Source organism: Bufo gargarizans, chromosome 1 (assembly GCF_014858855.1).
Source record: "Bufo gargarizans isolate SCDJY-AF-19 chromosome 1, ASM1485885v1, whole genome shotgun sequence".
NCBI lineage: Eukaryota > Metazoa > Chordata > Amphibia > Anura > Bufonidae > Bufo > Bufo gargarizans.
The window spans coordinates 748,178,363-748,203,960 of record NC_058080.1 but is presented as its reverse complement, the minus strand read 5'-3'; the positions used below and the strand labels follow the sequence as shown (position 1 = coordinate 748,203,960).

The window sequence follows — 25,598 nt, the reverse complement described above, 5'->3', positions numbered from 1 at the left end:
AGTTACTACTGGTCTCAGTCACCGTAATGGGGTGCGTGCACGATCTTACCGACCCAGGTCTGCTTTGCATCCGCTGGTGACTCTGAACAGAACAGATGTCTCTCCAACAAGCATGCGGTACCGCAGTGTATGTTGCTCTGCTCCTCAGCGCTCATCAGCGTTCCTGGCAGCAATCTTCATTCCTCTAGACAGGATCAGGGTCTTGGACACGATCAGCTTCACTTAGCTGCAGCTCTGGTCACTGAAGGATGCTCTCACACCTGGATGCCGTCAGATTCTCTGCTCACACAGTTCCTTAGTTTTCACCTCCCTCTAAGATGGCTGCTCTCTCCTTTCTCTTCCTCTCCAGGCTCAGAATAAAACCCCACCTCTCTCATGAATATGGAGACATATGTGCAGTCTGTAGCGGTGTTTAGGAAACAGCGGCATCTTATGGCCAAACAGCAGAATGTCAGTCCAGAACATTTAATTTAATCACACAAACAGTGTTCAGACAAGGAGACCTGTTTCTGCATCTCACATAAGCACCACCTGAACAACCAGGTACAGTCGTACTTTAGCTGTTCCCTTTCTTCAGGAAATGTCTTGACCCTATGGACTCCTGGATCAGCAGATTACACCAGTGGCCGGCACTGGTCCAATTTGCCATTGCTGTACTGTCTTGTCCAACCTCTAGTGTATTGTCAGAATGAGTATTCAGCAAATCAGGTTCTGTCATCACATCAAAGTGGACATGATTGAAAACATGAATTAGGCATGGATCAATGAGGATTTTCATACACCTCCATCTGCTAATACTGACAGTGGTTATTTATCACCGGCCCCATCATGTCACTGCTGCCGCTACTATTACCCCTACACAGATGCACATCTTCTGCCTTATCTGTCAGGTTCTATAGTGTATTGCTGCTGCTCCCCCAAAAAAAGGAAGATTTTCTTGGAATGCTTGTTCAAAACAAGCCACTGCCTCTTCTGACACCATGTGCGCAGAAACACCACCAGACACCTTCCCCATAAAGGAATCTTTTTGTATTTTTTTTATTTTAAAAAGTATAACAAAGGCATGTGTTAGTAAACAGGCTGCTTTTGACCACCGACTACCATCTGTTTACCCATAGCCGTATATGTCACTGGCACTTTAAGATTACTAATACTGTTTTGTCGTTAAAGAAGCACTCCCACATATTTTTTTATTCTATGACCAGTTTTAAAGGTATATGATGTAAACTGTAATGAAGATAATCTTCTTACCAGTGATAGTATTTGTCAGTAATCCCCTCCTTTCTGATCCTCAGCTGTGTCATCTGACCAACAGTCTGACTTTCCAAATAAGACAGCATATTATGTGTGGACAGGGAGCCAGTTCTCTGTGTATTCTTATGGAAGCCTCAATCTGAGTCTCATAGGAATGAATGGAGAAGTTACTGATGTCCTGTGTCAGTTGGAAATCAGAGTGCTGGTCACATGACACAGATAAGGATCAGAAGGGAGGGGATAACTCACAAATACAGAAAATGGTGAGAAGATTACTTGTACTACAGATTATTCTGTGACCTTTTAGAAAGTTTTTCTGGGGGTGCTACTTTAAAAAGTTTGAAAGAAGTTGCATCCAGTCCTAGGAAAGCCCAGAATGTCATCCAGAGGGATGAGCGAACTTCTGTTTTCAAGTTCGATGTATAAGGTAGGGGTTATCTAAGAATTCCGTTATGGATTCCGCTGTGTTAATAATGGTCCGTGGTAGCGGAATCCATAACAGAATTCTTAGATATCCCAAACCTTGTACACTGAACTTGAAAATAGAAGTTCACTCAACTCTAGTCATCCACTATTTGCCAGGGCAAGCTGAGCACTTTAGATTTGAGTTGAATTTATCTGTACCCGAATCTAATCTGCTGACTGATTTGTTCGAATCTGACCCAAAACAAATTTCTGTATATTTGCTCATCTCTACATCCATCTTCTGTGAATTCTTTCATGTTTAACAAGATCAGATTTTTGTATAAAACCTTTCCCACATTCTGAACATGAATACGGCTTCTCTCCTGTGTGAATTCTTCCATGTCTAATAAAACTCGATTTCTCTCTAAAACATTTCCCACATTCTGTACACGAGAACGGCTTCTCTCCTGTGTGAATTCTCTCATGTTTAACAAGGTGTGATTTTTTATTAAAACATCTCCCACATTCTGAACATGAATACGGCTTCTCTCCTGTGTGAATTCTCTCATGGCAAATAAGACTTGATTTGTCTGTAAAACATTTCCCACATTCTGAACATGAATACGGTTTTTCTCCTGTGTGAATTCTTTCATGTATAACAAGATATGATTTTTTTTTTAAACATTTCCCACATTGTGAACAGGTGTATGGATGCTCCCCTGTGTGATTTCTCTGTGTAGAAAGACTTGATCTTTTTGTGAATTCTTTACCGGATTTAAATTTTTTACCTCCTTTCTGACCTCTACTCGTCGGAACAATCTTTGATCGGTCATGAGATGGTTCCTTGTGATTAGGGGGATTATATAATAGATCTGTACTATGAAGTCCCGGATATACACTAAGGGTAAAGAGGTTTTCTCCTGAAGAGTGCGGAATGATATCTTCATCTTCTACGTTATAATTCAGTGATAACATGAAGTTTCCTTCAGAATTCATACTGGGATTTTCTGTTAAGAAAAAATTATTATATATTTTTTCCAAATACAGAATAGACAGACTTATACTATTCCTATTAGGCTGGAAGTGGATCCAGGAGGAAGGATTATTCAGTATGAATCCCTTCCAGTCTTGTGATTCTAGGCTTATAAGGCTGGTCTACACCTGGTCACCACTTTTTTACAAAAATTTGAAAACCCCATCTCTGTTTGGCAATCCAGCCTGCCATCTGCCAATGCTTTTGGCCCTTCTATGCCAAGTGGGCATCACATTAATACAAGTGAACTTTAAAAAGGATCCGTCACCACATTCCTCACCAAACACGGCATTCATTAATAAATCAATCTCTTAGACCTGATGAAGCTGGTGGATTAATTAGAAACATCCATGCTATAATCCCCAAGTAGGAATTCACTAACAAGTACTTTTTAGTGTACCTCCTCCCCCTCCTCTGCTGCTGTTGGTGTTTCACATTGCAAAACTCTTTAACCATTAACCTGCTCAGGACCGCCGTACGCAGGATTGCGTACTGCCGGCGGCCCTGCTCTTCTGGGTGGACGCATATACGCGTCCTCCCGCGAGAGCCGAGATTTCCTGTGAACGCGCGCACACAGGCGCGCGCGCTCACAGGAACGGAAGGTAAGCGAGTGGAAAATGGGAAAAGTTGTCTTTTGCCAAGATATTTCTCTCACCCAGCATGGGTATATGTAAAATGACACCCCAAAACACATTCCCCAACTTCTCCTGAGTACGGCAATACCAGATGTGTGACACTTTTTTGCAGCCAAGGTGGGCAAAGGGGCACACATTCCAAAGTGCACCTTTCGGATTTCGCAGGCCATTTTTTACACATTTTGATTGCAAGGTGCTTCTTACACATTTGGGCCCCTAAATTGCCAGGGCAGTATAACTACCCCACAAGTGACCCCATTTTGGAAAGAAGACACCCCAAGGTATTCCATGAGGGGCACGGCGAGTTCCTAGAATTTTTTATTTTTTGTCACAAGTTAGCGGAAAATGATGATTTTTCTTTTTTCCACAAAGTCTCATATTCCACTAACTTGCGACAAAAAATTCTAGGAACTTGCCATGCCCCTCACGGAATACCTTGGGGTGTCTTCTTTCCAAAATGGGGTCACTTGTGGGGTAGTTATACTGCCCTGGCATTCTAGGGGCCCTAATGTGTGCGAAGTAGTTTGCAATCAAAATGTGTAAAAAATGGCCTGCGAAATCCGAAAGGTGCACTTTGGAATGTGTGCCCCTTTGCCCACCTTGGCTGCAATAAAGTGTCACACATCTGGTATCGCCGTACTCAGGAGAAGTTGGGGAATGTGTTTTGGGGTGTCATTTTACATATACCCATGCTGGGTGAGAAAAATATCTTGGTCAAATGCCAACTTTGTATAAAAACACATTCCCCAACTTCTCCTGAGTACGGCGATACCAGATGTGTGACACTTTTTTGCAGCCAAGGTGGGCAAATGGGCACACATTCCAAAGTGCACCTTTCGGATTTCGCAGGCCATTTTTTACACATTTTGATTGCAAAGTTCTTCTCACGCTTTAGGGCCCCTAAATTGCCAGCGCAGTATAACTACCCCACAAGTGACCCCATTTTGGAAAGAAGACACCCCAAGGTATTCCGTGAGGGGCATGGCGAGTTCCTAGAATTTTATTTTTTTTGTCGCAAGTTAGTGGAATATGAGACTGTGTAAGAAAAAAATAAAAATAAAATAAAAATCATCATTTTCCGCTAACTTGTGACAAAAAATAAAAAGTTCTATGAACTCACTATGCCCATCAGCGAATACCTTAGGGTGTCTACTTTCCGAAATGGGGTCATTTGTGGGGTTTTTCTACTGTCTGGGCATTGTAGAACCTCAGGAAACATGACAGGTGCTCAGAAAGTCAGAGCTGCTTCAAAAAGCAGAAATTAACATTTTTGTACCATAGTTTGTAAACGCTATAACTTTTACCCAAACCATTTTTTTTTTTTGCCCAAACATTTTTTTTTTATCAAAGACATGTAGAACAATAAATTTAGCGAAAAATGTATAATGGATGTCGTTTTTTTTGCAAAATTTTACAGCTGAAAGTGAAAAATTTCATTTTTTTGCAAAAAAATCGTTACATTTCGATTAATAACAAAAAAAGTAAAAATGTCAGCAGCAATGAAATACCACCAAATGAAAGCTCTATTAGTGAGAAGAAAAGGAGGTAAAATTCATTTGGGTGGTAAGTTGCATGACCGAGCAATAAACGGTGAAAGTAGTGTAGTGCAGAAGTGTAAAAAGTGGCCTGGTCATGAAGGGGGTTTTAGCTAGAGGGGCTGAAGTGGTTAAGAAGAAAAGCACAAAAATGTCTGGATAATTGTTTAACATCCCTTTACTACCTCAACATGGTGCTTAAAGGGACACTGTCACCTGGATTTTACTTACTGAGCTAATAACATCACCACATCAGTCTCCACGATTTACATTACAATATACTAGTATTACTGCCCAGTGTCTTTTATTTTGTCTATAAAATCGGTTTTAATAATATGCGAAGTACCTCAATAGGGAGCCCAAGGGGACGTCCCTCCGGCAGTTGGAGCCCAGCCGCGCCCATTACTTTGGAGCCCAGCACCGCCCCACTGCTAATTTATTCACTCCTCTTCGCCGACGTAATGTTTGTACAGCGCCCGTAATCCCGCGCATGCGCCCTGGATACACATGTCAGCACCCGCGTGGTGTCCTGGCATCGACCTCACAGAAGTCATTGCGCATGCGCCAGCTTAGCTCAGTAAGTAAAATCCAGATGGCAGTGTCCCTTTAACCCTTTCCTGCCAATGCTGTACATATAGTTCATCATGAAAGCACAGACAAAAAAGCTGCATACGCATTATCCCCAGTGGGTGTGTGGATGTGACTGACCGTCATGTCCTGCAGGAACACCCAGGATCAGAGAAGGATCTGATCAGAGGTCACCGTCAGCTGGATAAGGAGAACACTTCATAATGTGATGAGGACATCTCCAATCAAAGAGCAGCAGCCGGTGATCAGATTCTCCTCCTGCCCTGAAGGCACCAAGGACAGAATCTGAAGTAACTTTCTCCATTCATGATTCCATACCTGTGGTGACATCTTCTGGAATGTCCTCCTCCACCTCACGCTTACACGGGGGATCGCCCATCATCCACTCTTCTTCATCCTCCACTTTAATAATAATCAGATCTTCTCCCTGATTTGTCATCTGTAACAATTCAGTACAATACAGCAGACAGGTGGGAAATCTAACAGATCCACATAAGAAACCCCCACAATCTATGACCCCTCTATGACTGCAGGACCCCCCTATGTAGATGTGTATAGGGCTCAGCTACATCTACCTGAGGACTCTCCGGGACCTTCTCCTCTGGACAGTCCTGGGAATACAGAGGACGGGGACATCTCTCTGGTGGATTTCTCCTCCTGGAGGATCCATCTGTGGAGACACAAGCACATAGTGACTGGATACATGGCCTCCTGTAGATCTGTCTATAGATCAGACTCTTCTCTCAGCTCCTTCACTTCTAGGTTTAGTTATCGGGGGAAATAACATTCTGCTCCTCACCACCTGTGCCGAGGTCCCAGCACCTAGCAGGCCACAAGACTGAAGACACATCTGGTCTATGAGAGGGAATGGCAGGCAGTGGACTACAGCTCCTTCTCCATAATAGTACATGCTGAGGATACAGTTATTAGTGGCAGAGTCTGGGGTGGGAGTCTTTATATAGCCCCTACTTCACCAAATAACACCCTACTTATGAGGTAAATTTCTAGAGAGAAAACCCACAGCGAAGACCTTCACAGTACATGATGGAAGGAAAACAACTACTCCCAGTCTCCTCTACCAAAGAGGCCCAAGGAAGGACAACCACTTAGTCGGTGACAGGGCCATGCGCCCAAGTTTCATCGCAGCATGTGGAGGGTGAAGACTAGCCCATCTGGTCTTATCCCACAGAAGAGCTAATGTACAGCAAATAGCTGACACCTTCACTGCTAGCGATGATAGAAAGGTGTCAGATCATCGCAGCTTGTTGTGTAGGAGGCCGTGCACCCTGCTCGAATTCCAGGTCCTGTCCAGCACACAATCATCATCATAGTCCTCATCCTGACTCTATTCTTTCAATGTGTTCACTCCCAATCCTGTATTTGCTTAAGCAGCACCACAGCTACCAGTGCCCCTACCACTGACACCACAGCTACCAGTGCCCCGACCACTGACACCACAGCTACCAGTGCCCCGACCACTGACACCACTGTTACCAGTGCCCCGACCACTGACACCACTGTTACCAGTGCCCCTACCACTGACACCACAGCTGCCAGTGCCCCCAACACTGACACTACAGCTGCCAGTGCCCCCAACACTGACACCACAGCTACCAGTGCCCCTACCACACACACCACAGCTACCAGTGCCCCTACCACTGACACCACAGCAACCAGTGCCCCTACCACTGACACCACAGCTGCAAGAGTCATTACCCTTTACCACCAAAGCTAGCAGTGCCCCCATCACTGACACCAGTGGCCCCACCACTGCTACCAGTATTTCCACAGCTACCAGTGCCCCTACCACTGACAGCACAGTAACCAGTGCCCCCACAACTGACACCACAGCTACCAGTGCCCCGACCACTGACACCACAGCTACCAGTGCCCCGACCACTGACACCACAGCTACCAGTGCTCCGACCACTGACACCACAGCTACCAGTGCCCCGACCACTGACACCACAGCTACCAGTGCCCCGACCACTGACACCACAGCTACCAGTGCCCCGACCACTGACACCACAGCTACCAGTGCCCCGACCACTGACACCACAGCTACCAGTGCCCCGACCACTGACACCACAGCTACCAGTGCCCCGACCACTGACACCACAGCTACCAGTGCCCCGACCACTGACACCACAGCTACCAGTGCCCCGACCACTGACACCACAGCTACCAGTGCCCCGACCACTGACACCACTGTTACCAGTGCCCCTACCACTGACACCACAGCTACCAGTGCCCCCACCACTGACACCACAGCTACCAGTGCCCCCACCACTGACACCACAGCTACCAGTGCCCCTACCACTGACACCACAGCTACCAGTGCCCCTATCACTGACACTACACCTAGCAGTGTCCCTACCACTGACACCACAGCTACCAGTGCCCCTACCACTGACACCACAGCTACCAGTGCCCCACCACTGACACCACAGCTACCAGTGCCCCCACCACTGACACTACAGATAGCCTTGCCCCCACCACTGACACTACAGCTAGCAGTGCCCCCACCACTGACAACACTGCTACCAGTGCCCCCACAGCTGACACCACAGCTACCAGTGGCCCCACCACTGACAATACAGCTAGCAGTGCCCCCATCACTGACACCAGTGGCCCCACCACTGCTACCAGTATTCCCACAGCTACCAGTGCCCCTACCACTGACACCACAGTTACCAGTGCCCCCACAACTGACACCACAGCTACCAGTGTTCCCACCACTGACACCAGTGGCCCCACCACTGACACCACTGCCCCTACCACTGACACCACAGCTAACAGTGCCCCTACCACTAACACCACAGCTACCAGTGGCCCCACAGCTGACACTACAGCTACCAGTGGCCCCACAGCTGACACCACAGCTACTAGTGGCCCACCACTGACACCACAGCTACCAGTGCCCCTACCACAGCTACCAGTGGCCCCAACACTGACACCATAGCTACCAGTGCCCTTACCACTGACACCACAGCTGCAAGGGTCATTACCATTTACCACCACAACCAGGACAGCTATGCATATTAGTCCTCATCCTCTAAACGCTGATTGTGCTCACATAACTCATCAACAGGAAGACTGTATTAAATATGTTCCATAGCTTCAGGGGTATTGTCTCTTCTAAAGATAAAAGTCACCCCACTAGTCAGATCCAGAGGTAAAATCAACCTCATCATGCTGAGACTGAGATGATGAGTGAGACATCCAAACGACAACCTCATCTGCTTCCTCCGCAGAACCAATCCATTCATTACCAGATGTGAGGTAGACATGCGGCCTACTACTACTGGCTGGACGTCTGGTGCTCGCTGTGCTGCAACTTGCACTACAGTCACCAACATTCTCCCTTGTAGAAGACGTGGTCCTTTGTTTTTCATTGACCTGTTCTCTGCTGCTGTGTCATTAACCAGACATTTTATTTTTAAGCCAATAGAAAACCCATTTACCATCCTGTGAATGGAGCCTATGGATAAGTTTAACTTAAAAGGAAATGCAGGGCCCTAACGGAGTCATGTAGTTGTGTACCTCCTCCGTTACATGTCACTGCACACACGTGTACACACTGCACATGACGGCTCTTACCTTGTGATATAAGAGGCTGGTGCTCCTCCGTTACATGTCACTGCACACACGTGTATACACTGCACATGACGGCTCTTACCTTGTGATATAAGAGGCTGGTGCTCCTCCATTACATGTCACTGCACACACGTGTATACACTGCACATGACGGCTCTTACCTTGTGATATAAGAGGCTGGTGCTCCTCCATTACATGTCACTGCACACACGTGTATACACTGCACATGGCGGCTCTTACCTTGTGATATAAGAGGCTGGTGCTCCTCCATCATGGCCTCCTTGTACAGATCCTTGTGTCCTTCTATATACTCCCACTCCTCCATGGAGAAATAGACAGTGACGTCCTGACACCTTAGAGGAACCTGACAACACAATGACACCGTCATCACCCAGAGCCCTCCAGTGCTGTTACTGGAGAATTTCCCAGCATTCCCAGCAGTGTCACCTCTCCAGTCAGCAGCTCCATCATCTTCTGGGTGAGCTCTAGGATCTTCTGCTCATGTATCAGGGGGTGAGAGGGAGGCTCTGTGATGGGGTGAGGGGTCCTGCTCCGCCCTCCTGACTCCTGGAGATGGATGATGGGAGTCACACAGTCCCCCGATGTCTTCTTCACTATTGTGTACTCCTGTGGATGGAGAGAGACACTTAGGGAATAAACCCTTCAGGGGCCATGTGCTCTCCTCCGGCCCTTTCCTCCTGGTACAACGTGCCTACTTACCTTCTCATGGCTCCTACAACATGACTATTGGTCACTGGTCACATGACACATCACTCACCATACTGGGGGCTGATCTTCAGGTTCTCCATCACTTGGAAGGTCTGGAGGCCGTTCTCCAGGACCCTGGACTCTTCCTATCACTTCCTATGATGGATTCTCCTTCCCGATGTCTGACTTGTTACAGAATACAATAAAGAGCTGAGAAATCTAGAAAAGTTTACCTCTCCGCTCAGCAGGGAGATGATCTCCAAGGTGAGGTCTAATATTCTTCTGCTGATCTCCTTCCTGTCCATCCTTGGTGGCTCATTCAGGACAAGGCTCGTATTGCTGGTTTTCTTCATCCTCCTCCAAAAAAAAGGGAATAAAGGTTAATCAGTGAGTCCAAAGTTCGGGTTCAGGTTATCGAAGAATCCCGTTATGAATTCCCCTACCATGGACCATAACTGAATTCTATGACGGCATGCACCGTGGAAGCCTATAAGAGACATTCCATCATAATTGAAGTCTATGCTGATGCAGAACTTACAACATAAGTTCGCTCAACACTACTCTTGGCAGTGCAGTGTGTGGAGGCAGGGAGACTCTGGGCTACATGTGTATCTAAGCTCCTGACAACCCCCACTATCCCCACTACTACTCCCCCCATCATATTAAGCTGAGGAGCGGAGAGGGATTCCTTGTGTGTAATGGAGGAGAATCTCCAGAGGTGACATGTCTGAGCTCTCCACCACACTGTCTCCTCACAGCTCATCTTACCTGCAGGCTGGAGGAATGGCTGATACCAGAGAGAACAAGAGCCCTGACTACCGACCAGGACCTGCCCAGTATCTGCTGCACTGCCAGAGCTGAAGGACCTGCGGTGATGTCACCGTCATGTGATCAGTGCAGGGGGCGGGGTTCAGTACTGGAGAAAAGAGGTGGTGACAGGACTGTGATGATGTCACCGCCATATGATGAATGTAGGGGGCGGGGTTTGGTAGTTCAGTCACTAATCACATGAAGGTGACGTCACCGCAGGTCCTTCAGCTTTGGGGGGTTCATCAGGCTCTTTGAATCCAGTCATCAGAAAGGCTATGGTGTTTTCCCTGTGGGAACTCTGGAGGACTACACAAGGGAAGAGATTTAGATAACTTAAAAAACTAATGCAGCTTTTTACAGACAGACAATAAATGTTCACCTTCGGTGGCCATTTTTTTTATGATTGCATTTTTACTCATTATGGTCTTGAAATCAGGAGGAAAACACTTCAGTTTTGTCCCCATTCATTGTCACAAGAACGCATTCCGTTCCGTTTGGATGCGTTCCCATGTCGGACATGAAAGCCATGGGATGCGGAGCAAGACGGATCCAGCGTGAAACACAATGTAAGTCAATGGTGCCGGATGCGTTTTCTCGGACACAAAAGAAAACCGATCCGGCACCCATTGACTTACAGGGGTATTAATGCCGGATCCACCATGGCTGTTTTAGAGACTACGCCCCCGGATCTGCCGGTTGTATTATCAAAAGCAGAAAGTAGCCTTCTATAAGAACTGAGCTATAACGTCAGAGATAAGGAGCCTGTCACCTGACGGAACAGAGTGAAGGGTCAGGGCCTGCTACTCGAGAGGCAAACAAGATTCAGATAATAAGTAGATAGACGAGTCCTATTATATTTGACAAAACACCTAGAAAATAAGCTTTAGTACCCTAAAATCATACATTTTATTGATATCCTTAAAACGACCGTACTGGTCAAACAGGAGGAAAAGAGGCCCCAGGAGTAAGTGGCGGAGAGCAACCATCTGGGGACAACATTTACCCTAATGATCCTGATTGGTCCTAAAGGTGGTGACCCTCCGTCCTCATGCCCACCCTGGTTAGCCCTAACAAATAAATAAGTACCTTGTCACCCTGACGCGTTTCCTCCAGTCATTAGGTTCATCGGGGGGTACACAAGACGGGTGCTCCCGAAAAATGGGCTAGTAGATAAAGGTGGGGCTGGTAGATACAGAAATACCTGTAGTGGGTGATAGCGTTACATTCAGATGTACTGCTGGCAGGCGTCCAGTCCCACCCGAGGTTGTGAAATGTGTATTTGTTCTAGAGCAGGCATGCTCCACCTGTGGCAGAACTACAACTCCCAGCATGCCAGAACAGCCTGCGGCTATCAGCCTACAGAAGGGCATTGTGGGAGTTGGGGTTTTACAACAGCTGGAGGGCCGCAGGTTGAGCATGGCTGTTCTAGAGTGTAAATTTGGGTCAATGCTAGACATGATTTTATAACTTGTAGACAAAGGGTACTATGAAATATATACCGGGCACAGTCCTTCCTAAGTTTTATAGTGTATAGGTTGAATGCAACGTTTCTAAAGTGCGCTAAAAAGTGTGATGAGAAAAGGAGAATAAAAGTATGGGATGGATTGTGCAAGAAAATGGTCGAAAAACTCTCAAAAAAGAGGAATACTGCTAGACGAATAGTGACGGGGAAAGCGGGAAAAAGAAGGTAGGGATGAGGGGAAAATGGAAGGGTGCAGCAGGTTGTTGGTGAAGGCTGGAATGCCAAAAGATGGAAGTTTGGAGGTTGAAGAAAATGGACGACACAATTAAAAAGATACCTTGTATTCAGATTACCCTGAATTAAGAATCTCCTTGCGACTGCTGAGTGCAGAAAACGGTACTGTTATATGTGCTCCTAAATAAAAAGTCATTTCAGTGATGATTGTTTGCATATAGTTAGGGATATCCTATATATATATATATATATATATATATATATATATAGTATATGAAATCCGGCAGCACTCACTTTAGAGGTTATCAGGTGCAAGCGTCTCGCCTTTGACCATAGGCTTGTATATTCAAGGAAAAATCCAAGTGCACTTTGCTTGAGAAGGATCCCGGAAAGGGATTGAAACATTGCCTATTTTTGTGTCACATGTGTGAATAAAGACACTGCGTTTTTTTACAAGAAGAGTGCTGCGTTGATTTTTCCTTGAATATATATATATATACAGTACAGACCAAAAGTTTGTACACACCTTCTCATTCAAAGAGTTTTCTTTATTTTCATGACTATGAAAATTGTAGATTTACACTGAAGGCATCAAAACTATGAATTAACACATGTGGAATTATATACATAACTAAAAAGTGTGAAACAACTGAAAATATGTCATATTCTAGGTTCTTCAAAGTAGCCACCTTTTGCTTTGATTACTGCTTTGCACACTCTTGGCATTCTCTTGATGAGCTTCAAGAGGTAGTCACCTGAAATGGTCTTCCAACAGTCTTGAAGGAGTTCCCAGAGATGCTTAGCACTTGTTGGCCCTTTTGCCTTCACTCTGCGGTCCAGCTCACCCCAAACCATCTCGATTGGGTTCAGGTCCGGTGACTGTGGAGGCCAGGTCATCTGGCGCAGCACCCCATTACTCTCCTTCATGGTCAAATGGCCCTTACACAGCCTGGAGGTGTGTTTGGGGTCATTGTCCTGTTGAAAAATAAAAAAAAACAGATGGAATGGCATGCCGCTGCAAGATGCTGTGGTAGCCATGCTGGTTCAGTATGCCTTCAATTTTGAATAAATTCCCAACAGTGTCACCAGCAAAGCACGCCCACACCGTCACACCTCCTCCTCCATGCTTCACGGTGGGAACCAGGCATGTAGAGTCCATCCGTTCACCTTTTCTGTGTCGCACAAAGACACGGTGGTTGGAACCAAAGATCTCAAATTTGGACTCATCAGACCAAAGCACAGATTTCCACTGGTCTAATGTCCATTCCTTGTGTTCTTTAGCCCAAACAAGTCTCTTCTGCTTGTTGCCTGTCCTTAGCAGTGGTTTCCTAGCAGATATTCTACCATGAAGGCCTGATTCACAGTCTCCTCTTAACAGTTGTTCTAGAGATGTGTCTGCTGCTAGAACTCTGTGTGGCATTGACCTGGTCTCTAATCTGAGCTGCGATTTCTGAGGCTGGTGACTCGGATGAACTTATCCTCCGCAGCAGAGGTGACTCTTGGTCTTCCTTTCCTGGGGCGGTCCACATGTGAGCCAGTTTCTTTGTAGCGCTTGATGGTTTTTGTGACTGCATGTATCTGTGTGTATCCACCTGACTTCTCCACAACGCAACTGATGGTCCCAACCCCATTTATAAGGCAATAAATCCCACTTATTAAACCTGACAGGGCACACCTGTGAAGTGAAGACCATTTCAGGTGACTACCTCTTGAAGCTCAACAAGAGAATGCCAAGAGTGTGCAAAGCAGTAATCAAAGCAAAAGGTGGCTACTTTGAAGAACCTAGAATATGACATATTTTCAGTTGTTTCACACTTTTTTGTTATGTACCGTATTTTTCGCCCTATAAGACGCACCGGCCCATAAGACGCACCTCGGTTTTTGGGGAGGAAAATAAGAAAAAAAATATTTTTAACCAAAAGGTGTGCTGTGTGTTTGGAACTAATGGTGGTCTGTGGATGGCACTATTACTGGGGATCTGTGGATGACTGACACTGTTATGGGGGGGATCTGTGGATGACGGACACTGTTATGGGGGATCTGTGGATGACGGACACTGTTATGGGGGATCTATGGATGACGGACACTGTTATGGGGGGATCTGTGGATGACGGACACTGTTATGGGGGGATCTGTGGATGACGGACACTGTTATAGGGGGGATCTGTGGATGACGGACACTGTTATAGGGGGGATCTGTGGATGACGGACACTGTTATAGGGGGGATCTGTGGATGACGGACACTTATGGGGGGATCTGTGAATGACGGACAGTGTTATGGGGGGGATCTGTGGATGACTGACACTGTTATGGGGGTATCTGTGGATGACTGACACTGTTATGGGGGATCTGTGGCTTGCACTGTTACAGGGGGGGGATCTGTGGATGGCACTGTTACAGGGGGGGGATCTGTGGATGGCACTGTTACAGGGGGGATCTGTGGATGGCACTGTTACAGGGGGGATCTGTGGATGGCACTGTTACAGGGGGGATCTGTGGATGGCACTGTTATGGGCTGGGGGGATCTGTGGGTGGCACTGTTATATATGTGCCATCCACAGACCCCCCAGCCCATAACAGTGCCATGCACAGACCCCCCCCAGCCCATAACAGTGCCATTCACAGATCCCCCCCCCCCCCACACTGTAACAGTGCCATCCACAGATCGCAATCCGAACCCCCCCCCCCCCCACCCCCCCCCCCCCGCCATACAAATATAAGATGTCATATTGAATTAATAGTTATTAAACGTGCCCCCCAACTCCTATTACTACCTTTCATCCTAATCGCTGCTGTAGAAATCAGGCCGGACGGCCGGCGCGTCTCACTGACGTCACTTGCCTGCGCCGCCTACTTCATTCATAAAGTAGGTGGCGCAGGGTGACACGATTTACGCTGCCGCCCGCCCGGCCTGCCTGAATTCTACAGCAGCGATGAGAATGTAAGGTAGTAATAGCAGTTGGGGGGCATGTTTAATAACTATTACTTGAATATGAGATCTTATATTAGTATACCGGAGCGGCGCTATACTACACTGACTGCACCGCCCCGCCGCTATTACCGGCCCCCAGCTCCTCCTCCCAGTAACTCCCCGAGTCCCCGCTCTGCTCATACATCGCAGCTTGCGATGTAAAACTGGCAGCATTCGCCCCATAAGACGCAGGGGCTTTTCTCCCCCATTTTGGGGGAAGAAAAAGTGCGTTTTATGGGGCGAAAAATACGATATATAATTCCACATGTGTTAATTCATAGTTTTGATGCCTTCAGTGTGAATCTACAATTTTCATAGTCATGAAAATAAAGAAAACTCTTTGAATGAGAAGCTGTGTCCAAACTTTTGGTCTGTACTTTATAGATATATATATATATATATATATATACTGTATATATCTCAGTAAGTCCACGAGGCATTGTATTCATTTTGTTTATCCTGTTATGTGCATTTTTCAGGTTCTGTCTTGAATAATTAGATTTGTATCTGTTCTAACTTTATTTTTGTAGGAGACAAGATAAGAAGAATGGCCATTATTAACCAGAACATTGCATTTTTAATATGTCTCTTTCTCCCTTAATCCCCTCCCGTCCGCTTGTTGACTATAAACGTCCGGGAGGTGGATCTCTATCTCTGAATGGACGTTCCTGAACATCCTTGTTTTTGCCTCTGTACTGCGTCCGCTGTACCATGTGAATCTGCTCAAGTCATGGAAGGAAAGGGAAACCTGTACGGAAGACAGCCCACAACCAGGGTTCCTAGGGGAAGCGGTTTCGGCCCCTCAGTCTGAAGCAGGGGAAGCGGCTGTCACAGTGAAAATTGCTGACAGCCTCTCCTCTAAACAGGCTCAGGAAGCCAGGGAGTTCATTAGTCGGAACACAGATGTGTTCTCAGACCTCCCTGGACGCACGTCCGTAATCCGGCATGACATTATCACTGAGCCTTAGGTAAAAGTCTGGTTAAAACCGTACCGGGTGCCCGAGGCGACAAGCCATCACGGAGGAAGTGCAGCTAATGCTCCAGCTGGGTGTCATCGAAGAGTCAAAAAGTGAGTGGGCCAGTCTGATAGTATTAATACCCAAGCCAGACGGGACATTGCGGTTCTGTAATGACTTCCGCAAACTTAATGAGGTGTCTAAGTTTGACGCGTATCCCATGCCCCGAGTGGATGAGCTTATTGAAAAGTTGGGCCAAGCCCGGTATTTTTCTGTGTTGGACCTCACCAAAGGGTACTGGCAGGTACCCTTGACTCAGGCTGCCAAAGAAAAAACGGCTTTCGTCACGCCAGAGGGGCTGTATCAGTACAAGGTATTACCCTTTGGTCTACATGGCGCTCCCGCCACGTTTCAAAGGCTAATGAATATTGTACTCTGTCCACATCGTCGGTACGCTTCGGCGTACCTGGACGATATCGCTGTCCATAGCTCCAACTGGGAAAGTCACCTACCTAAAGTACAGGCTGTAGTGGACTCCCTTAGGAAGGCTGGCTTAACCGCTAACCCAAAAAAGTGCTCGATAGGGTTAGAAGAAACCAAGTACCTGGGGTATGTCATTGGGCGCGGAATGATCAAACCTCAGGTGGACATAATTGAGGCAATTAGGAATTGGCCCCGACCTGTCACTACTCGGCAAGTAAAGTCGTTCCTGGGTATGGTTGGGTACTATATGAGGTTTGTCCCCAATTTTGCTACAGTCGCCGCACCATTGACAGGCCTTTTGAAGGGACGCAAGTCAGTGACGGTCCACTGGAATGAGCAAGCGGAAAAGCTTTTCTCAGCTTTGGCCCTGTGTGGGTCCCCGGTTCTGGTGACGCCCGACATCAAAAGGGAGTTTATCGTGCAGACCGATTCCTCCGAGGTAGGTCTCGGTGCTGTACTGTCTCAAGATATTGACGAGGAGGAGCATACCGTTGTCTTCCTCAGCCGGAAGCTCACCCCAGCCGAGACTAGGTACAGTATAGTGGAGAGAGAGTGCCTGGCCATCAAGTGGGGAGAAGGTTCTGTCTGGTGACCGACCACTCCCCTCTTAAATGGATGAGCCAGGCCAAAGAGAGGAATACTCGGGTCACCAGGTGGTTCTTATCTTTGCAAAATTTTAAGTTTTCCGTGGAACACAGGGCAGGCCGGTTACAGGGAAACGCGGATGCCCTGTCCCGCGTACACTGTCTGGCAAGTGTTCACCCCCTCAGGGTTAAACAAAAGGGGGAGGTTTGTAAGAAGGAACAAGGAGCCGTCATTGACGGAAGATACGTGTCACCGAGGTTCCTGGCCTCGGTAAGGTAAGAACCAGATTTTTTTCCTGAAGTGTCAGTTCTGTAGTGCAGTCTGACATTTCAGCTGTTAGTATGGCTGTAAAGCCGATCCGGTTCTTATTGGGAGCAGCCAAAGAGCAGGGTGGGGGGCTGTTCCCCACGGTTCCAGGCCGTGTTTTGGCTAGGATATAAAAACCCAGCCAGCAACGTTCAGCTGGGGCATTATCCTCCATGACAGAGAAGCTGTGGAGCTGTGAGAGCCGTATGCTGGGGGGGAAAAAAAGGCCTCTAAAGCCTGCTGTGGAATGTGGGTGGAAATCTACTGACCAGGTGAAGGTTTTGTGCACTGTGGACTTTGTGTGGTGTGAGCAAGCACCAAAACTGAACACCATTACTTTTTTCTTGTTTTTCCTATTGTGTGAATAAAACACTGAACTTTAATTTACATCCTTGTTTTTGCCTCTGTACTGCGTCCGCTTACCCTGCCTCCCTGTCACGGCTGTAAGTGAGCAACACACAGTAAATAGCAACTGACCGGACCCAAACTAGGGAGGATAAAGGGTGACCCCTGTCAGACCCTAAAAGCTCTCCCTAAGCTGCTATGCACATGTCCAGATCCATATGGTGGATCGAGACATGCCCGCGTACCTCAGGCTGATGACCACTGAAACCCCTACAATAGTGGAAGGGGCACGGCCACCGGTGCCCTGCTCAGTATATGGACGGAACCGGGGTCGCCTCGGATCCAGTCAGCAAAGAAACAGAAACACACAATGTCTGAACACTTATCTGAAGGAGCTGCGGCTGCAGTGAAAACAGATCCAAAGTCAGCAGACAATATCCGAAGTACTTGCTTCAGCAGAACACAGATCCAGTGAAAAGATATCACACAGGTGAAGATACTCAAGCGAGAGATACAGCTCAAATGAAAAGTATAATCCGCACCTCTACAAAGGAGGAGGGGTGATTTAAAGGCAGCGAAATCAAACACAGGAGAGACAGCTGGGAGGAAGGAAACCGAAAGTAAAGACCTCATCACAGGGGCAGAGAAACAGGGCAGAGGGAACTCCTCCAAGCTCTAGTAGTGACATCATCACAGGGGTGGAGAAACAGAGCTGTGAGAACGTCTCAAAGCTCTAGTAGTGACACTACCAGAGCGAATGCCCACACTACCTACAGTATCATAGCCGATTGTTGGCAGTACTGTAAATTGCCCGGCCTAATAGGGCTCTGCTGCTGATAATTCTGTACTGTAACACTGTAACGATGTACTGTACTTTAAGTTTCCTGCTTCAAGTCACTGAGAAGTACAGTAGAAGTCCACAAGTGAAACAAAGAGACTGGAAAGAGGACGACAGAAATAACAGTGTACTGTACAGTTCAATTTGTACACAAAGGCTCTTCTTAGAAACTGCAACCTCACAAAGAAAGAGCAAATCCATTGTACTGTACATTGTTATCATGCAGGGGGAAAGATTTCTGTAGTCATCCTTCCACCTGCCGACATTTGGAGCAGGAGGGCTTTAGGGTCGGGGATGGAGGCATCACTGGGGGAATGGGTGGCCACAGCAGGAGCGCTGAGCGGTGCTTCAGGGTGCCGGTCAGCGCTCCTTTCCCGCAGCCAGGCTGCCCAAGCAGCCCTGCATAAATAGAGCAAGCAGGGAGAAATATCTCTAAAGTCATCCTTTCACCTGCCGACATTTGGAGCAGGAGGGCTTCAGGGGTTGGGGATAATGCCATCACTGGGGGGATGGGTGGCCACAGCAGGAGCGCTAACCAGTACTTCAGGGTGCCGGTCAGCACTCCTGCCAGGCTGCCCAAACAGCCCTGCATAAATAGAGCAAGCAGGGGGAAAGATCTCTGTAGCCATTGTTAAGGTGAGGACAACTTGGCTAAATTCTCATCCCCTATTTTATATACATGTTAAACTTCCATTTTGTGTCTCTCTGATAGTTGAAGTAGCTTATGCAATTTAAAGTGTTGGCAGAGGACAGCAGTTCTGATGGTCAAGTCGTATCACAAGAAGTAGAAGCTTGGACATTCCAAGAAGCTGAAGAAGTCACAATGTGTTATGTGCCTGATGTTTCTATAGGTTCTTTTTGTAAGACTGATGATTGCTTATTATCTCAGTATTCTGATCGGTGGTTTTCATTGAACACTTTTGAATACTCTGAACATCTATAAAGGTTTTGTAAGTGTCTTCAATAAATCAGTCAGTCTGAATCACACTGTGTCTGTGTCTCAAGTCTTACTCTCCAGCGCGCTGCATCAAATTGGGAACCATCTGGCAGACTGGGAGGCGTGAGCCTCAACCTAAATTATTTCCTAACGGCATCGGGGTGATTTCCAAACACATGCTTTCCTGTTCACCGCCGGAGAGTCATACACTGTGCCCACCCATAATGTTTCCATTCTAAGAAAGTCATCTGATCTTAAATGTATTTCCTGCAAAAAAGCGATGTCCACTTTTAACCGTTTCAAATGGCGAAGGACTTTCATCCTTTTATTGGAGGATCTAAGACCCTTAACATTCCATGAGATTACTTTCATACTGGGATGAATATAGTAGATAAAGCAAGAAATGGCTAAGGGCTCTCAGACAATGAACAAGTACTAGCTCACCAGATGGATCTCTAGAGATATACTACCTGGTTAAGCCAAGGCTACGGACCTGTGAGAACAATACACAGAAAAAAAAAAAATCAACAACAGTGAACACAATACAAAAGGATTTGGGGGGGTACTATCTTTCCTTGGGGAGAGAGAACCTTAATCAATGTGAGAGCTCATTTGCATCCCTTTCTTCCCATTATTCCAAAGGAGCATGTATGGCCTATAAGTTTCCTCACGCCGATTAAGGCGCTCTCTCCCGAAGGAGAGATAGTACCCCCCAAATCCTGACCTGGCCTCTCACCAGTTAAGCCAATACCCTCTGCTCTGCATGCACCTCGAAACAGCCGTCTGCAGATGAGGTTCTGGCTTATTTAATATCCGAGTCATGTCTCAAGGCCTATTTAAAGGGTCAAACATTGACTTATAGGATAGATGCTTGTTAAGAGCTCATTTGCATCCCTTTCTTCCCACAATACAAAAGTTCACAAGCAAGCAGCATTGAAATAATGACTTCCCATATTCTGGTATCTTAGAGGTACACCCTCTCCTCATCTCAAGAAAAATAAAGTGTTATCAAACTCGTAGCTCTAAAGATGGAGCAGATAGACACCCCAGAACTTGAATCTTAAAACTGTAAGAAAGTACTTGTACACTTGTCTATCTTAAACAGGCGTAGCAATCGATGAATGTTCCCCGCCCATGCCAAGCTCACTTTTTTAGACCTGGCGTGAGCGGGGAAAAGTCACAGATTGCTCCAGAAATACATCTAATATAGACGTATTCCTAGATAGTAAATCTCTCACTTTACATTGTTCTCTGCTCAGGGTGGATTGCTCTGGTGGCCATGTCAAGCAGTACTTTAACAATACTTTTGTCACAGTCCCTAACGTGACAGGTGTCCGAAGATCTAAGAGACTGGCTGCTGTTGTCGGTGTGGTGTTCCCTCCCACATCACTAAACGTGACAACTTTGTATCTTTAGTGTTAACCACCACTAACAGTAATTGGATTGATTGTTCTAGAAACAGCCAGAAGTTGAACATGTTTCCACCATCTCTGATATAGGTTACCAGATATAGATTATTCAGGTGGACAAGGAACAATTTTAAAGTCACTGGAGTAACAGAGGATTCATGGATACAGGAACAAGAGGCCTTGAGTTGACAATAGCAGACAGCTCAACTAAGAAGGTGGTCAAAGTCTCCTAAGTAAGCCTTCCACCAAATATATTAAAGGCCATATGAAAAACAAATGGTGCACACCAAAGAATCGCATAATCTCTAAAGGTATTAGTATCCAAAACATGATCATAAAGATAGTAAAAACCATTGAAAACCATATTACAATCACAGCTACCTGACAAAGCTGCATACAGCGGCGATACGCGTGGGGCTCTGTTCCTTCCACTACAGCCGATATGCAAGACTGGTGTCTATTGTAATCACTAATTAGTATGTCTTTGTGTTACTTTTTGCAGCACAAATTTGTGCATATAATGCTGCAATAGTTTTTAATATCTTTGTGATCATGTCGTGGAGCAAATATAAGATTTCATTTTATCAGTAAATACGGTTTGAATGAAGATGAAATATTAATATGTCCACATATGTTATAAAACCGTTACATGCAGTGGCGTACCTACAATAAATAAAGGGCAGGCAACTGCTAAGGGGCCCAGGCGCAGGAGGGGCGAGCTCAATGCAAAGAGATTATTATGTTCATTGTAGCAACTCTTATGCACTGAGCTCCCCCTAGTGGTGGCTTCAGGTAAACAGTTTTGTAATAGAAGAGACTTTTCAGTATATTATTATGCCAGTTATCTGGTATAAATACATTGAGATGGTGTTCCGAATGAGTGACATATTTTAGAAGCACCTGTTCCTCTTTTTACTAAATACATTTTGGATAAAGTGGGTGAGACCAAAGACAAAATTTCTTCCACTTGTATATTTGTCAAAAATCCAGGGTGTTGCGCATTTTCTGCATTGTTATGTGATTGATTCATGCACGTAGACTGGAAAACTAGGTGCAGGGGGGCCATAATAAGTTTTGAGATCTGAGTATGTCCCTGGTTACATGGGAGCATCGTTAATTCTCCCCATGTCACTCTGGACTCTCCCGCAGTGTGGGTGGATGTGTGAATACAGTGATAAGAAACAAGCTTCATGGGGACAATACATCTTCAATGCTCTGGAAGTAAACAAGGCTCCTCTTCTCTTTCTTATATCTGCAATACTTTTCCTCCATGGGTCTCGGTCACAGTTGACCTCTGAGAAATATACTGTAATTTGGTTGTTTGGCAGATCTAGGATTATTCCACCCAAAAAATAAATCTCATGGAGCCGCATGGTGACGTATCACATGATATGAAGATATCATAATATCATAATGTAACACTGCATCTAATAATTATCAAAGGGGTCACACAGTGACTTGGCTCAGCAGTCAAAAAAGTCCAACACTTGGAGTTTTGGTAGCAGGTCATCATAGAACACAATGCAAATCATATGCAACTGCAATGTGGCAGTTTTTTTTTAATATAATAGCCATAAAATAGCTGCACAAAAACAAGTTGCTAATCTGCAGCACATGTTCCCATTTAGCCCCTAACATTCATGTCTATGAATAACAAGTGATTAAAATTCTTATTTTTTTCATATAGAATTTCAGCACTATAGATTCTTCTCTGTGTGACTTCTCTCATGTTTAACAAAAACTGATTTTCCTGCAAAACATTTCCCACATTCTGAACATGAATACGGCTTCTCTCCTGTGTGACATCTCTCATGTGTAATTAGATGTGATTTCCAAGTAAAACATTTCCCACATTCTGAACATGAATATGGCTTATCTCCTGTGTGAATTTTCTTATGTGTAACAAGATTTGATTTCCAAGTAAAACATTTCCCACAGTCTGAACATGAATGTAGTTTCTGTCCTGTGTGAATTCTCTGGTGTTTAACAAGAACCGATTTAACTGCAAAACATTTCCCACATTCAGAACATGAATATGGTTTCTCTCCTGTGTGAATTCTCTCGTGTGTAATAAGCCATGCTTTTTGTGTAAAACATTTTCCACATTCTGAACAGGAATATGGCTTCTCTCCTGTGTGAATTCTCTCATGTGTAACAAGATGTGATTTATTGCTAAAACATTTCCCACATTCTGAACATGAATATGGCTTCTCTCCTGTGTGGACTCTCTCATGTGCAATAAGACATGCTTTTTGGGCAAAACATTTACCACATTCTGAACAGGAATATGGTTTCTCTCCTGTGTGAATTCGCTCATGTTTAACAAGATGTGATTTATATGAAAAGCATTTCCCACATTCTGAACAGGAGTATGACTTCTCTCCTGTGTGAATTCTTCTGTGTGTAGAAATACTTGATCTCTTTGTGAACTCTTTTTCACAGTGAAACCTTTTACTCCCTACTTGCTTGCCTACATTTGTGGTAACAATCAGTAATTGGTCAGGAGAAGGATTAGGGGTATTATATGACAGATCTGTACTGTGAAGTCCTGAATGTACATTAAGGTTTTTTCCTGAAGAGCACTGCATGATATCTTCATTTTCAAGTTTATATTTTAGTGATAACATGACGTTTTCCTCAGATTTCATACTGTGATTCTCTGTGGAGATGAAAATTAAAATGTTTTTTTTTTTTTTCAAATGGCACAGAGTACAGAAACTTTTAACACATGTGATTCCAGCCTTATAAAGCTTTGCATAATACTCTGATAATGTTCTGGATTCTTGTCTACACCCGGTACACAAATCTACTGTAGCTTAAAAATTTGAAAAACTCAACTACAGTTACAAGAAAAAGTATGTGAACCCTTTGGAATGATATGGATTTCTGCACAAATTGGTCATAAAATGTGATCTGATCTTCATCTAAGTCACAACAATAGACAATCACAGTCTGTTTAAACTAAAAACACACAAAGAATTAAATGTTACCATGTTTTTATTGAACACACCATGTAAACATTCACAGTGCAGGTGGAAAAAGTATGTGAACCCCTAGACTAATGACATCTCCAAGACTTAATTGGAGTGATGTGTCAGCCAACTGGAGTCCAATCAATGAGATGAGATTGGAGGTGTTGGTTACAGCTGCCCTGCCCTATTAAAAACACACACCAGTTCTGGGTTTGCTTTTCACAAGAAGCTATGCCTGATGTGAATGATGCCTCGCACAAAAGAGCTCTCAGAAGACCTACGATTAAGAATTGTTGACTTGCATAAAGCTGGAAAGGGTTATAAAAGTATCTCCAAAAGCCTTGCTGTTCATCAGTCCACGGTAAGACAAATTGTCTATAAATGGAGAAAGTTCAGCACTGCTGCTACTCTCCCTAGGAGTGGCCATCCTGTAAAGATGACTGCAAGAGCACAGCGCAGACTGCTCAATGATGTGAAGAAGAATCCTAGAGTGTCAGCTTAAGACTTACAAAAGTCTCTGGAATATACTAACATCCCTGTTAGCGAATCTACGATACGTAAAACGCTAAATAAGAATGGATTTCATTGGAGGATACCACAGAGGAAGCCATTGCTGTCCAAAAAAAACATTGCTGCATGTTTACAGTTTGCACAAGAGCACCTGGATGTTCCACAGCAGTACTGGCAAAATATTCTGTGGACAGATGAAACCAAAGTTGAGTTGTTTGAAAGAAACACACAACACTATGTGTGGAGAAAAAGAGGCACAGCACACCAACATCAAAGCCTCATCCCAACTGTGAAGTATGGTGGTGGGGGCATCGTGGTTTGGGGCTGCTTTGCTGCATCAGGGCCTGGACGGATTGCTATCATCGAAGGAAAAATGAATTCCCAAGTTTATCAAGATCTTTTGCAGGAGAACTTAAGGCCATCTGTCCACCAGCTGAAGCTTAACAGAAGATGGGTGTTGCAACAGGACAACGGACCAAAGCATACAGTGAGTGCAGAATTATTAGGCAAATGAGTATTTTGACCACATCATCCTCTTTATGCATGTTGTCTTACTCCAAGCTGTATAGGCTCGAAAGCCTACTACCAATTAAGCATATTAGGTGATGTGCATCTCTGTAATGAGAAGGGGTGTGGTCTAATGACATCAACACCCTATATCAGGTGTGCATAATTATTAGGCAACTTCCTTTCCTTTGGCAAAATGGGTCAAAAGAAGGACTTGACAGGCTCAGAAAAGTAAAAAATAGTGAGATATCTTGCAGAGGGATGCAGCACTCTTAAAATTGCAAAGCTTCTGAAGCGTGATCATCGAACAATCAAGCGTTTCATTCAAAATAGTCAACAGGGTCGCAAGAAGCGTGTGGAAAAACCAAGGCGCAAAATAACTGCCCATGAACTGAGAAAAGTCAAGCGTGCAGCTGCCAAGATGCCACTTGCCACCAGTTTGGCCATATTTCAGAGCTGCAACATCACTGGAGTGCCCAAAAGCACAAGGTGTGCAATACTCAGAGACATGGCCAAG

General features: G+C 45.4%; 2 protein-coding genes and 1 long non-coding RNA gene across 3 annotated transcripts in view; all 3 read right to left on the bottom strand.

Moving 5' to 3' along the window:
• Nucleotides 1-1,787: 1,787 nt before the first annotated feature.
• LOC122925050 (gastrula zinc finger protein XlCGF71.1-like) lies at nucleotides 1,788-5,821 on the bottom strand. Its single transcript, XM_044276587.1, has 2 exons — nucleotides 5,769-5,821; nucleotides 1,788-2,666 (listed from the first exon to the last, which is right to left on the bottom strand). The coding sequence occupies exon 2, from the start codon at nucleotides 2,653-2,655 to the stop codon at nucleotides 1,948-1,950; it is 708 nt and encodes a 235-aa protein (XP_044132522.1). The 5' UTR covers nucleotides 2,656-2,666; nucleotides 5,769-5,821; the 3' UTR covers nucleotides 1,788-1,947.
• Nucleotides 5,822-9,627: 3,806 nt separating this feature from the next.
• LOC122925052 lies at nucleotides 9,628-10,587 on the bottom strand. Its single transcript, XR_006387497.1, has 3 exons — nucleotides 10,524-10,587; nucleotides 9,989-10,112; nucleotides 9,628-9,674 (listed from the first exon to the last, which is right to left on the bottom strand). It is a non-coding gene; the product is annotated as an uncharacterized LOC122925052 (long non-coding RNA).
• Nucleotides 10,588-22,058: 11,471 nt separating this feature from the next.
• LOC122930572 (zinc finger protein 585A-like) overlaps nucleotides 22,059-25,598 on the bottom strand; it is a 96,183-nt gene continuing 92,643 nt past the window's right edge. The window contains exon 7 of the mRNA XM_044284066.1: nucleotides 22,059-23,907. Coding sequence (XP_044140001.1) covers nucleotides 22,790-23,907 — 1,118 coding nt within the window. The 3' untranslated portion in view covers nucleotides 22,059-22,789. The remainder of the gene's footprint in view (nucleotides 23,908-25,598) is intronic.

Coding starts and splice junctions, on each gene's coding strand:
- LOC122925050 (XM_044276587.1), bottom strand. CDS start 2,655: ATGAATTCTGAAGGAAACTTCATGTTATCACTGAATTATAACGTAGAA.